This window comes from Sylvia atricapilla, chromosome 8, assembly GCF_009819655.1.
Source record: "Sylvia atricapilla isolate bSylAtr1 chromosome 8, bSylAtr1.pri, whole genome shotgun sequence".
NCBI classification, from domain to species: domain Eukaryota; kingdom Metazoa; phylum Chordata; class Aves; order Passeriformes; family Sylviidae; genus Sylvia; species Sylvia atricapilla.
In genome coordinates this window covers 22,939,414-22,954,361 of record NC_089147.1, presented here as the reverse complement: position 1 = coordinate 22,954,361, position 14,948 = coordinate 22,939,414, and the positions used below count along the sequence as shown (strand labels likewise).

The 14,948-nt window shown below is 36.8% G+C and overlaps 1 protein-coding gene across 11 annotated transcripts in view; it reads left to right on the top strand.

Annotated features, from left to right (window-relative positions):
• The window catches only part of KCNMA1 (potassium calcium-activated channel subfamily M alpha 1), a 426,168-nt gene that overhangs the window by 324,806 nt on the left and 86,414 nt on the right, over positions 1-14,948 (top strand). For 6 of the 11 annotated variants that reach the window (XM_066324114.1, XM_066324113.1, XM_066324110.1 and 3 more), the window contains exon 18: positions 1,143-1,219. In XM_066324114.1, coding sequence (XP_066180211.1) covers positions 1,143-1,219 — 77 coding nt within the window. Of the gene's footprint in view, positions 1-1,142; positions 1,220-2,368; positions 2,522-4,667; positions 4,677-10,496; positions 10,671-14,948 lie in introns of all 11 variants that reach the window. The other 5 variants (XM_066324116.1, XM_066324117.1, XM_066324115.1 and 2 more) reach the window with 3 other exon arrangements.

Here is a 14,948-nt window from a genome sequence, read left to right as displayed (position 1 = left end):
CCAGCATCCCCAAGTCCTCCTCAGCACGGCTGCTCTGGGTCTGTTCATCCCCCTGGACTGATACTGGGGGTTGCCCCAACCCTCCACTTGGTCTTCTTAAACCACACGTGTTTTCCAAGGGCCCAATCCTTGAGCTTGTCCAGGTTCCTCTGGATGATATCCTGTCTTTCAGGTGTGGCAACACCACCACTCAGCTCGGTGTCATCTGAAAATTTGCTGAGTGAACTTGATGCCTCTGTCTGTGTCATTAATGAAGGTATTAAATAACAGCAGTCCCAGTGCACATCCCTGAGGGACACCACTTGTTACTAGTGCCTGGTGGGACTCTGAGCCATTGACCACTACCCTCTGGATGTGACCATCCAACCAATTCCTAATCCACCCATGGAATCCATCGCTCCAGTTTGGAGATAAGGATGTTGAGGGGGACCATGTCAGAGGCTTTACAGAAGTCTGGATAGATGACATTTGTACATCCACTGATGTAGTCACTCCATCATAGAAAGCAGATGGTTGGTCAAGGCAGGATTTTCCCTTGTGAAACTGTGGTGGCTGTCTTGAATGACCTCCCCATCCTCCATGTGCCTCAGCACAGCTTCTGGGAGGCTGTGTTCTGTGATCTTTCCAGGCACAGAAGTGAGGCAGACAGGCTGATAGTTCCCAGGGTCATCGTTGCTACCTTTATTAAAAATCAATGTACAATGTGGATCATACAGTAATGATCAAATGTACAACCTGAAAAACTGGAACAGGGTGCTAGACAGTCTTTTAAAAAATCACCCTGGCAGACCTGATAAGAACAAAAAATTCTTCTTTTGTGACAAAGTTCATTGGATGATCTTTTTCCTAAGAAGAAAGACAAATTAACTAATATATTGTGACATAATTATATTTCATTCTTCCAGTTACTTTTCAAATAAAAGTATATTATTAAAAGAAATACTAATTTGGAGACTTATGTTTGAAATTATTGGTCTTGCAGCAAATACTTCCTATTTTAAATGTCCAAATCTTTTCAAAGATTAAAGGAAATTAGCATTGATGCGTCTCATTAATTGGTCACTGCAACAAGAGGAAATATGGAACTAATTTCATTGGTATGGAGTAAGAAATGTGTCAGTTTTTCCATTCTGTCTCTCCAGGGCATATTTTTACTGCAAGGCCTGTCATGATGATATCACGGATCCCAAAAGGATAAAAAAATGTGGCTGCAAACGGCGTAAGTAAATTTCTATCCCTCCCTTCCTCTCCTTTTCATGAACTGTTCAGCCCTGAAGAATACCTGTACATGCATTTACATGTTTCACACGGTGTGCAGAAAAGCTAAGAAATAAATGCACAGCAACACAGTAAGTGCTATTTAGGTTTTTGAAGTCCATATCTTTTTATTACATTTCACACCTGTGTCTTCATTAAAAATCAAGGTAAAGTCCAAAGCTAATAAAAACTGAAGAATTAAGTCAAGTTATATATAATTGTGGAGGTTTCTGAGTTAAGAATTAGCCAACAGTGAAATTTTCCCCTCATTCAGAACATGCAGAAATTCAGTAATTTAATTAGTTTTCTGTAAGGTAGAGAACTTCTGTCTGTCTTGGTGAACCTGATTCTGCAAAAGAAGAAAATAGGAAATTATATTTTATCATATCACTATTGAAATAATTTTTTGTTGAAATAAATGAACAAACAGTTTTACTGGAGGGAAGGGTTGTCTGGAAGAAATTAAATATTAGTGCTTCTTACCTATATCCTTTTAGCTGTAATTCTAATATTAGGTTTAGTTAAGTTCTTAAACTGTTTGGACAGTTGTTCATTAAGAAATAATTAATTTTTTGAATGGAGATGAGACTTTGCATCTGAATTTCTATAAATATGTAGCAATCAGTATTTTACCCATATACATTGAAAGGAGCTATCACAACCACCCTTCGACCCAAGATGTGTTTGACCCATGCACATTTGTAATACCGATTATTTAGGAATCAATTTCTCACTGAATATACATATATATATGTGCATTCTGTAGTATTCTGCCATGAAAACGATCATTCAGTTCAAAAGTACTCAATAGGCAAGTTGAAAGACCTCAGAAAGATTTGATTTTACTTTTAAAGGGGAAGAAGCTCTCTTCTTTACAGCTCGAGTCTTCATCACTGTTACAGAGGATGGAAGAAAGCCTAAGCTGAACATTCTCTGCCTTTTGGAGTACCTGAAATGGATGAACTCCTGAAGATCATTTTTAAAAGAAAAAAAATTATCACTGTAGATTTTTTAAAAAATTCCTCTCCTCCAAAACACCAAGAGTGTGGAACAATAGTATCACAGGGAAAAAGCAGCTGGAACTGACAGGAAATGGTATTTATTTTCCCAGTAGCCACAAGGAGAGCAAAGCACATGGAAAGCATGCTTGATGTGGAAGGAATGTATGCCTTGCCTAACATATTGGAAAAAAATTATTCAAGAACAGTTTATCCATGTGAGAATGTGACCTTTGAACTGCTGCCAAAGCCAATGAGTCTGCTGAGTAAGTTCTGGTAAAGCCAGTTACAGATGCCTCAGGGTGCCTGTAACTCTCAAATGAAATCTTTTTTCCAAATTACTCAACAGTTAAAGAGAAATATGTCACCTGCTTAATTTTATCTGGTTCTGTCAGAAAAAAAAAAAAAAAAAAGAAAGAAAAACAACTATTTTTATTTTTTCTCTACTTCTCCTTCACATGGTGTATGCTTTTTAAACATGTCCTGCTTAAAAAAGACTAAATCGCAAAGATCTCTCCATTTAATGCAAGAACTACACTTTCTGTTGTCATCTGTTAAAAGATAAGAATCAGAAACTTGCATTATAAAGGTTAAGAGCCCTTTATTATACATTAAGGAGAATCAAGGTAACATTGTTAGTATTTTGAAACCTGGGAGGAAACAGGGTATGACCCAGCCAACACAATGGATATTACCAGCAGTAAGGCCATGGAGAGGCAAGAGTAACAACTTCTGTAAGTAGCAGTTGGAAGGGTTACAAATGGCATGGTCACACATATCAGCCCAGTAAATGTCAGGGTGTTGGGCAGATGGACTAAATGATTGAATTAGTGAGGCAGAAGAAGGAGGTGGTTGTCAGAGCTGGTGCAGTGATGACTGAACACTAAGGAGGGAGTCCTCTGAGTCAGGTGAGGAATAATGGTCAGTGAGAACAAAATCTTAAATTTCGATTTCATTATCTCCCTCCTCCTTAGTCTGCTCTCTCTGCTCCTGTTTCTCAGACACACAAGGGCTGACAGGTACCATGATAGCAGGCAGCCTATCGTAGAGCTGAGAACAGCTTCCAATGAGGAACATGCTCACAAGTATTAGAAATAAGGAAATTACTTTGATTTTAAAGAGCTGTTAATCAGCAGAAAAAAATGAAATGCAAAATTTCAATAGTAATTAGTGATTTTTGTTTCTCACATTTTGTTGAGAATTTTGAAATCTCTTTTATGGGACTTGCTTTTTGGGTTTGGATTTGTTTTTAAGGTAAGTAGTGCAGTCCTTTATTCATATAAAATGTTTTCACATAAAATGAATCGCTAATCACTTTTGAGAAAACTTAGATATGTTATCCATCTGTAAATAATGCCAATCATTGGTCTTAAAAATGCAGTTCTGACCAAAATGAAGCATAAGTTGAGAAAACCTTTCCCCTTTTGTGTTAGGAAACTCAACTGCTCTTGTCAGCATGTAATACATCACTATGGAAATTTGATTTTCGACTCTGCATACACACCTATCTGTACAGCTCTGTATGACAAATACATGCTTTAATGAGCAAGTAACACAGTAATTAGAGGCAGCTGAATGTGGAAAATGTGTAAGATGAAAGGAAAAGTTGTGTATAAAAATACTGACACATTCAGGTGAATTAAATATGAAAGAATATGTTTACATGGAAAACTTAATTATGGTGGCTCTAGTTAATGCAGCTTCCCATAATGCTTTAAACCCACATTCTTTAATAATGCATCTGAGGTCACACTTCAATTTCGATACTTTCTGAACATTAACTTGGGTTATTGTTGGGGTCTAAACGTGAGTCTGACCTATATAGCCATTTCTCCAAATTGATTAGGCCTAATATTAATAATTCAGGGCAGATCAGTACATTTCTACAAGGCAAAAGATAATTCATGTAATCCTGCTTTCCTTTTGCAGTTTCTTTGCCATCCCTTTCTCCTTACCCATCCCACGCCCTAAATAACACCTAAATGCTGAAGGCATATTGTCCAAAGAAATACTTGTGTGGAAATTTTATTCACAGATTGTTAATTTTTTTTTAGTGTTTTCAATCTGTTCTATTCCATTTAACTGTAGTTTTTGCAGCAAGAGGCCAAATATATGGATATATTTATATAAAACGCAGCCACGTTGGGATGAAATCTCTAAACTGGATGACCTATTCCTCCTGTTTCTTTAATTTTGTGCAACAGCTATGGTCTAATTCTTTATATATTTTTTCCAGTGACAGTGCTTGCTGTGAACAGTGGGGGTTGAACCCCAGAGGGGACAAATCATGTGTACATTGATGTGTTTGAAGGAATTTCTTGTAATCGATGACAATTGACAAACTTTTGATTTATTTTTCCTCTTGCTGCCTTGGAACACGGCCCCTACTATATTTTAACTGCACACTGATAGTGATCTATTGTGAGTAAAAATGGGTTCCCTGTAGCCCAGAGTACGGTCCAACCTGTCTTTCTCTAGCAGAGAGTATTTTTGTTCAGTATTTTGGTTCTTTTCTTTATTTATGTTGCATGTAGCAGTGACGTCATACCCACAAGTTTCTCATCGTTTACACCAATGGAGATTAGGGTGACGTTGAAGAAAATACAGCAGTTTCCCCTTCTTCCACCTATTTGCCCCTTTTTTCTACAAGCTTATTTCTTATCTCTAAATGAAAATGAGATCGTGGCAAGAGTAGTATTTCCTTGAAATTATTCTAGAGATATCTCATTAATTTTTAGGGATATTGGATAGGCAGGGATAATTGCCTCTATAGCACTCTTTGCCTGGTTAAATACAATTCAGTTGTCAGGTCCCTGTTTAGTTTTTCAGTACTTTGTCCTTTCCATCGCACAGCTGGCACAAAGAGTAGCACAGCAGTCTTTTACTGTCCTCATCTAACTTTTTTCTCCCCTGTGATGGAAAAAAAAAATTATGAGGGAAAGCCAGACAATGAGTTAGAAGTGTGGATTATTGTACAAACCCAGAGATATCTTCAACAGGAAACAAGCTGCAGTGCTTGTTTTCCTGAGCTTGCTGGTTTGGACATTACTTACATAAGTAGACACAGACTGACTTTTCAAGACCTTAGCTGTAAATTTTTTCAGTATTATTATATATAGAATATGAGCTTTATGGACCACTTCATGTCAATCTAGGTCAGACCACTTAAAAGTGTACAAAATCTATGAAGGCTCCCATCAGCCACTTTGTGTGTACACTTATGGTAAATTCAGCATTTGGGACATGGAAAGAATTTCCTGCTTAGAAATACAAGTGCTGCAAAGAAATGTACTGGTTATAGAGCAGTGTTGGGATTATATGGGCTTGTTCTTTCAAACAGCAAGGAGGATCAAGTATCTCATAGCTGCAGTGCCAGACTGAGGCTGTAACTTCACTCTGGAACTGCAGGTATTCTAAATAAAGAAGGGCATGAAACGTCAACATTTTACCAAATATTCTGAATTTACTGTGTGAAAACACTTCAGGTCTTAATCAGAATTGGGTTTTTTTTTTCCCCTCTCAGCTCTACATACTGTAGGATCATGCAAAAAATTAAGGAATAATTTATGCTGTTGATAAAGTTCTGGCTTTTTTGAAATTATGGTGGCCTGCATTATGATTGTCATTATTTACTATTTATTTTATTGTGGTGCCTGCAAACTACACTAAAGAATTGAGATCCTGTCGTGGAAGAAAATATTCAAGGAGAAAGCAAATTTCTCCAAACATCTATTTTTAGCCAATAGAATGACACAGCAGAAAGATGAAGCAGCAGGAAAAAGCAGATCGTGAAACAGGTCAACATGATAAGAATCAACAATAAAACAAATAAATTTCTGTGAATGAAATGGTAAATCCTATTGACTTTGAGACAAAATACTGGAGGTAATCTGTATCTATATGAAGCAATGTATTTATTTAAAATATGTTTCTATGTTGAGACCTTTCTGAATTAAAGAAACTCGTTTAAATGGTAGTAAATAAGTAAAGGAGTTTTTCATGCTGTGAAAGAACTAGAAAAGATAAGCTCATGTAGTTTTGTTTTGGGTTTTTTTCCATTTCCCCAATAGCTTATTTAGAAATGCAGTTTGCTTTGAGAGTACACTGGCTGAGAGTCTTCTGTAAGGTAATGAATGAAAGGTCATGATCAGATTTGAAAATTAAAATGAATTGGTCTATAAATGTGCCATTACATCAAAACCTGTGAGTCATTCTTATATCTACAAAAATAGGGCAAGATGTCCACTCAGATCTCCTGCTGTTTTTAAAGTTTTGACATAGAACAGCGCCATATGAATTGGAGCAAACAAGTCACCAGTTGTCTTTGATGGCAAAAATCGCAAGGGCGTGAACAGCTCAGTTGCTAGACTTGAAGTTGTTAATCTTGTAAAGATTAAAAGATGGAGGGATAGATTTGCCTGTTGTATTAAACTTAATAAATTCTCACAAAGGTTTAAGGTACGCTGCTGTATTTTTCAGGAAACTGAAACTGTGCTGGGGAAGTCCTGTCTGTGTTTCAGTCTCATGATGCTGACCAGCATTGCTGACAGGCGATCACACCGCTCTGGTGTCGCCCTCAATGCTGACGTTTTTACACTCATAGTTTGGATCATGAGAACTTGATGAATTGAAATAACACTGTGCATTTCAATTCTGAAGTGTTTTGGGACCTTTTTATACCATTCGGTGGCCAGGAAACCTCCCGTTCCTGCTCCTAAGCAGCTGCTACCTGAGGGAGATCCACTAGATGTCCTCGGAGCTCTACTCTGGCTGCGCGGAGCCCAGGGAAAAGCGCCGCAGTGACGGGAGCAGTACCAGGACGGGGTACAGCCTATGCTTTACAAAAAATCAGGAAAGAAGGAATACTTTGTTCTGCTTTCTTTAAAGAAAAAAAAAAAAAAAAAAAAAAGAGCTGTTCCTTGACATTTTAGGTAGAGAATAATCTGCAGTTTCCTTTGCTTATTTTTGCAGCTGGAAATATTTCCCATTACTGTTAGTGAACTCTAAGTAACACTTCAGATCCAGACAATCTACACATTTTAACAGTACTTTTTGACTTTTTGAGATCATAAAGTAAGGTATTGTGAGAAGCTTAGACATCTGGGGAAATAGTCTTTCTTTTACAGAATGGAAGGCTACTGCCTTCCATGAAAAATTGCATCTAAAAGTTTCTAAAAGTATTTATTTACTTTATAATTGAAAGAAACTTTGCTCTCCTTTTGCTCTTAATGAGTAGTTCATATGTGCCTTGTTTTGTAAATTATCTAAGCAGTCTTAACTTAATGGCCATAAAAACTTCCCCTGATACTTTTACTGATTAGTTTTACAAATGTTGTGTGATTGTCATCATATTAAGTAGAAGGATCTGTTCTTTTTTTTTTTTTTCCTATTTACTATACAATTGGAAATAGGGAAGTAGTTTTCTTTATGTCCCAACTATTGTTTTCACCAGTATCAAATTACAATTCTATTCAACATTTATAGCACATCTAGGAATAGAAATTAGTTGATTTTTATGCAGGTTCTACAGGTGTCAAATAAATTTAACACACACCCAGAGGCTGTTCTTAAGGTCCCCCTGTCTCTCGGATGAGTCTCATTTTCTGTTAATGTTTATGGAAGTTTTATAGAAAATGGTATGTGTGTGGCTGAACCATTTAAAATCATTTCTGTCCTGTCTTTGATCTTGTCACTAGTCATCCCTGTTTTGTTTTATTTAAAATAAGTATTGTATTTGGTGTGAATGTAACTGACTGTATAAAAGGAATGAAGAGTAATAGCATGTTTTCTTTCAAAAAGTTGTTGCTCTGATATGCAGTTGCTTATATACTGGTTAAAACCCTTATGGCAAGTCCTTTCTGCTACTTATATTTCCAGGTCCAAGCCTGTTTCCTGCATGTTAATGATGTGAATTATTCAAATGATGCATGATCTCCAGAACAACTGACAATAATAGTTAAAAACAGTCCCTGAAGGGCATTGCTTTTGAGAAACGCCATCATGTCCTTCCCCTATTGAAGAGAAGGCCTTAAATTTCCAACTTTATTGGTTTAAGTCTGATGAAAATGATACAAAAAGTTTTCCTTCCCAGCCTTCTTTGCCCTTAAGGATTATTTCTTTTTAATTTCCATAAATGTGTCCTATCCTATTATTGACTGTTGACAAGATATGGCCACAAGTAAATGAAAACCAGGGACTGTTACTAACCAACGACATAGCAGTTAAGAATTTCTCAGCAGTATGTTTTGCTACAGTTTGTTTGATTAGAAAAAGTCCTTCAAAACAGCTATAATTACAGCCAAATGGGCCTGTTTTTTTCCTCACCTACTGTTAGTGTTTCTCACAAATGCCCTTTATTTTTGTTTCATTTCCTTAAAAAATAAGAATATAGGCATCCTGGAAAGACTGTCACACTTTTGGTAACTTACTTCACTTTTCTTTTGCTGTCCAACCTTTCAACTTTAAAGAATGTGTTGGGAAGAGTTAGACAGAGGGAAAACATGGGAAAATGCTGTTTTGAATTTTTTCTGTGTAGTTTGAATGTGTATGCATCAAAAGCTGCAGTGGAAACCTTCTTACTAAAAGCCAAGCTCTGAGGAATGATGTACTATGCAATGAACAAGCCTGATGCTGCATGATGAATTTCTGAACAGCTGTAAGATAACTCTACTAGGATGCTAAAAGAACATGGCATTAGTCATGTGAGCAAAGTTTTAGAGGAATGGAGTCGCTGCTGAAGAGATCACTCATCCATCTCCCTCAATGCCTGTTTTCCACAATCATAATGTTACCCTTGCTTGACAAGTATACTGTATGGCAAGCCATCAAGGCCTTAGAACAGGACTTGACCCATTTGAGTGATTTCAATCCCTCTTTCCTGGTGACTGTGGGATTAAGAAACTGGAAAAAAAAATTCTTTTAAATTTTATGTCATTACCATAATGCAAAAAAGAATCCTAAACTGAAGGTACAGGCCAGAGAAACATTACCTTTTTTCTGCATTTGCTTTTAAGGTTTTGTTTTTGCCTGTCAGTGTTGTTTTGTTTTTAGTATAATTGAGTCAGTTCAATCTAAACCATTACCAAAAGTTGGTTCAGTGCAACATGTGAAACAATCTAAATGGCCTTTGGATTTCTTGAGATGCCAACATACCTGATTCAGATGACATAAAACATTCCAGGATGGCAATTATTAATGCATTTATAAAATATGATGCTCTATATTTCTAGAGATACATAACAAGGACATTCAGTTGACTGAAACATAGAGATGTTCTGTCTAACCTGGCACTTGTTTTGGAACTAATACCTAATTCTATGTTCAGTTATTTTGTTCTTGATTGACTTACTTTTGAATCCAGAGCAGAAACCATGCCAATGATTGGTTCAGCATGTTTCAGTGGACCAATGCTCTGTGTGCTTTTGGTGATGCCTTATTTGTGAACTGATCTGAATGTCGAGCATATTTACCATTTTTAGTTTTGTCTCTTACATGGGCAAATTTTGGTATTCTGTCAAGAGTTAATTTGAATTCCTGAAACTATAATGTAAGCAAAATTAATTTTTTTGAAAATTTTATTAATATCTTGTAATTCTTCAATAATGTGTGATTTATTGCGGTAAAGTAGTTCCTTGGCACAGTTTAATACAGAGAAATTATTATAACACGTTTAAGAATAAATATATTTATATATGTATATATATGTGTGTGTATGTATAGTGCATATGTGTGTATGAGTGTGCGTATGTAAGAATATATGTGTATGTGTGTTTCTGTGTGTGTACACATACATATATATATTTATATATAAAGAAATTTCTGATTTTTACAGGAAACAGGATAGGCAAAAAATATCTAATGGACTAGCAACTTTTGTTTTCATTTTAACCCAATGGTATTAATTGTGCCAAGGGAAAAGCATATTGTTAGTATTCTGTGCTTTTACTGTGTTCTATTTGATCCAAACACTTGACTGTAAACAGTAATTTTTCCCCGTGACTGTGATCTCCCTCTAAGACTGAACAGAAATAAAGAGCAATTAATCTTTTGCCCTACTTTTAATGTACAGCCAAAGTGTTATCAATAATCTCGTTGCATTTTTTTTTCCTGGGTCAAGACTGTTAACATTAACTAAGGCCTGTATTAAATCCCTTAAATTACCTTCCAGCTGCCTTGTTATATATCTAACCTTGCCATTAACCTGCTGCTCTTCCTCTCCTCCCATCCAACACATGGTTATAGCCAAGATGTCCATCTACAAGAGAATGAGACTGGCATGTTGTTTTGATTGCGGACGCTCTGAGCGTGACTGCTCTTGCATGTCAGGCAGTGTACATAGTAACATGGACACCCTTGAGAGAGCCTTCCCACTTTCTTCTGTCTCTGTTAATGATTGCTCCACCAGTTTACGTGCCTGTAAGTTTTAACACCAACACATGCTGTTCCATGTCTGTGGTGTCTGTGGTATCATCCCTGTCTTGTGTCGTGCATTGTAGTTCTGTGAGTTTTACTGGCTGATGCTTTTTTTAAAAAATCAACCCCAAATTTAATTACAGCTCTGTATTTTATATTTCTGTTTTTTATTTTTAATGCAGAAAATGTAAATTATTATTTTGCTTTGTGTGCTCTTTATGAAGCATCCTCTTGCAATAGCCTGTAGGACCTTAACAGTGCAGTGTGGTGACATCTTTTTCTATTTAATTCAGACAATACAAATTGTCATTAGTTAAGCAGTAAGTGCTTCGGTGGAGGACCAGACCTCTGTTTAAATCTGTGACTGGTGCCAAGCGGGTAGCTTTAATAATGCTGGCACTAGAGCACCCTACAGTGGGAGTGGAAAAATATACAGGATACAATGTAGTAGCTGAACTGTAGTAGGTGAAATTCTATTCTGTGCTGCTATTGTTATCTTTAGTTTTGTTTGTCACTCTTCATTCTCAGTAAGGCAGGATCTTCCATCCAATACTGAAGTGTTTGTACTTTTTGTAGAAATGGTTGTACTTTTCATAGTGCTTTTTTAGAAAAAACTAGCTGATGCAAATCCCTGGTATGTTTTGAAATTAATTGTAGAATTGTTCCATGGGACAGTAACATTCTGGAACATGCCCTGAAAGCTCTTTCAAAAGATCAGGGTTGAGAGGGAGCAGACAGAGAACCTAGAACAATTCTGCATGGCTATTAATTAGTCGGAAAAACTGTAGGGATTCCAAAGCTTGGATTATCAGTGTGATGTCAACAACTGAGAAAGATTGTTAAATGGCCTTTCATTTGTTTGTTTGTTTCATTTTCTTGTCCTTATTAGTCATTCTTAATAGGCAAAACTATGTCTTGGGACAGGAACTGTTTTCCTTCTCATCCCAAATGGCAAAGAAAAGCTATAAAATTATTCAGATACAGCTATGATAATAGATTGTAGTTTGATCAGGAAACATGTCCATTTTCCATGGCAAGTCATTGTGGACAAAACTGCCTTCCGCTATGAAGACTATAATGTAGTTTTTAGATTATGCAGCTGGTTGTCTTTTGGTACCATATGTATTGCAGTATGTAGTCCAAGTGGTGAATTATTTTGCTTTACCTATGTTGATTTATGAACTATTTTTCCAGTCACAAATGTAACAGTCCTGTAATTTTTACATTTCTTTTATCTGAAGACCATATTAATTAAAAGTATTCTAATAGGATTTCTTGGAGATCTCACAAAAAATTATCTCTCTCTGTCTGTGTACAAGCACTCTGAACATCCTACTTGCTTGCAACTCATGTATCACCATAAGGTGGATGGTTCCTAGTTTTAAGTCCTGTTCTGAATCACAGGAGGTTTTATCCTTTAACAAGACTTTTATCAGGGTAAAATATGGCAAAACATATTTTGCTAAGAAAAGTGAACAAGAAACCTTCCTGTGTTGAGAATTGCTGCAGGCAGTTTTTCGTACAGTGTAACAGCCTCAGTAACACCATGCCTGGTTGGTGTCTGTATGACTACAGACTAGTACAGAGAGAATGTGGCTGGGTCCTGGCACTGGTGTTAACAGCAACCAGATTAGGATAAATTAATATGTCCCCTGCAAGTGGGTAGAATTTCTGCCATTAGCACTGTTTGGCAAGGAAAGAAAAACTAATTTGTAGGTTTACCATAGCTTTCAAGTCCACTTAAGACTCTACAGAGGCAGATAAAGTAAACATTTTTGATTGTGTTGCCTGCTGAGCCAAAACCCTCCACAATAATGGTATTATTTCCAACAAAAGCTTTTTGGGAAACATGTTAAAGCTATGTTATGTTTTGAAGGATAAGTGATATTGACAGCTTTGAGGATTTTTAGCATCCAATACTTCAAGGGCCTTTTCCCCCCTTCATCACTCCATCAAATCAAAAGAGATCTCAGTCTTCCCCTTGTGAGACTAGTCACCTTTGACTGTTAATAATAAGTACGAAAATCAATACCAATTCACACTCTTTGCAAAGCAGCATAAGCCTTTCTATTCCAATTAAAATATATATATGCACGCAACGTTGCACTGGCAGGGCTTCAATAGAAATCAGTGTGTTTTCTTTGCAGTGCACAGGGGTCGGACGATGCCCATCTTGACAGAGCTAGTTAGCTCAAAGAATGGTTGGGAGAGTCAGCTTTTCATTAAATATGAGCAGATGTGAAATGTAGAGTGTTTGACAATTAGAAATGGCAGCAGCAGGGCCCCAGAATCAAAGTGAGGTCAGATTGGTGGATCAGATTACCTCTCTTACATTCTTTAGTTGTTCTGAAAATCATTTTAAATTAGTGTCAGTGGAGCCATGATGGGTTTTGCCCTTTGTCTTTTATGCTACGACTGTATTGTTTCCCCAGACACTCATTAAAGGTCATTATACTATTACAGGGCTTGCTTTGGTCGTGGTGCCCCAGTTGAGTTGGTTTGCTTCTACAGTTGCTTAATGTACTTCTTTCTTTCTTTCCTTCCTTTTTTTTTTTTTAAACTTTTGATTTTAAAAGTGGGCTTTTTTTCCAAGGTAAATAAAGTCACAGACCATTGTATGAAGCTTCTTCAAACAATGCATAGTTTTTGTAGGAATTAGTGCTGTTTCTAAAAATTGGATGTTGAGTAGAAGATATCAATTTACATATTCAGTGGTGTACACAGGATTTAATCTTCTAATTGTATAATCTGCAGAGGAAGTAACACTTGCAGTGTATTTTCCACTGTGAATGAGTCTCTCTGTTATTACATTGTTGTCTCTACTTTCAGCAAATGAAAATAATATTTTGATTAAGTATAATTACATTAAAAGAGCCTATGAGTTTTTATAGGCTGTTTTCTGGAAAAAATACTTACAGTTTTTCTAAATGTAAGGAAAGAGAATTTTAAGTCTTTTTTTGTGTCTACATATTTTCAGATTTAGCTATATTTGCTAGATTGCTACATGAATAGCAAATGGTTCAAGTGTGTTTTGCATTGGAGGCTCAAGTCAATTAGAGTGAAGAGAGGCACTTAGCCACTGAAAAACCTGGGGTGGTTTATACAATGAAATTATGTAATTAACAAGTGCACTGTTTCTGCTTAGGTCTGTGCTAAGTCTTGGGGGTGCCATTCAAATGATTAATTGATACAGACAGAATCTTAACCTGAACCATTTAATTTCTGTGTTTCTCCATCACCATATGGCTGTGCTTCTCAAGAACATGAAAAGTTCATGTTCCTAAAGGAAACCTTTCCTAAATTTGTAACTACACCCACTGCCCAGGGAGATAGGAATTTTCAGGGGTTTTCTTGATATTAGGCCCTGACATATCTAATTCAGCTTGTAAGAAAACATGCTTTTGCATGCTCTGGTAGTTCTCAAAAGCTTTATGGGAAGACTTGTTCTTTGGTGAATATCAGGGATCTCTGGAGACAAAAGACAAGAATAATTTTTACTGTATTTTGAATTCAGGGTTCATCCCAGACTCTTAGACATGGAAGGATCCTGCTAAGACAAGTTGGAAAAAGCTTAACTTTTGAAAGAGGCAAAGCATGTGTCTACCTGTGTGCCAGACCCAGTTTAAAGCCATGTATTCCAAATAGTCTTCTAGTGTCAGTGCATGTTTTATTCCGTACTGACAAGTCAGTAGCTGAATCCTTCCCAAAGGACCTAAAATCACATTTGGCAAGGTTAGGTGAACATTTTGGGTACCAAAGTTGGTAAACTGTGCTGAAACTATGACTGGTGAAGTGACCTTAGAAGGTTAGGCCAAGAAAAGCTCCAGCTTCTTCGCTGACCTGTTACTTCAGACTCTGCCTGTGTGTCCTTACAGCTGAAAAAGCCAAAGTCTATACTGAGAGTTGAAATGATGTATAACTTACCAATTTATCCAGGGAGATGGATGCGTAACACACACAGACATTGGTCAGTGTATCTAAAACTCATCAGCTGTATAATGATGTTTGGGCTTTTCTAAATGAGTTGACAATTAAGTCCCAAGTTCCTGAAATACTGGCTGAAAAGCCAGCATACTCTGTTTCTCCTAGAATGCAAGAGAGCATCCTCTGCTTTCTACAGAGGATGCATCCTCTGCTTCTCTAACCTACCACTTCTCTAGTCATGCTGTGGTAGCCAAGACAAGAAGAAATACATGCTGTCATGCATGAGCTGAGGTGCAGGAAAGGCAGACCTGTCAGGAGACAACTTTCAGGGCTAGAATTTTCTGTTCACCATTTAGC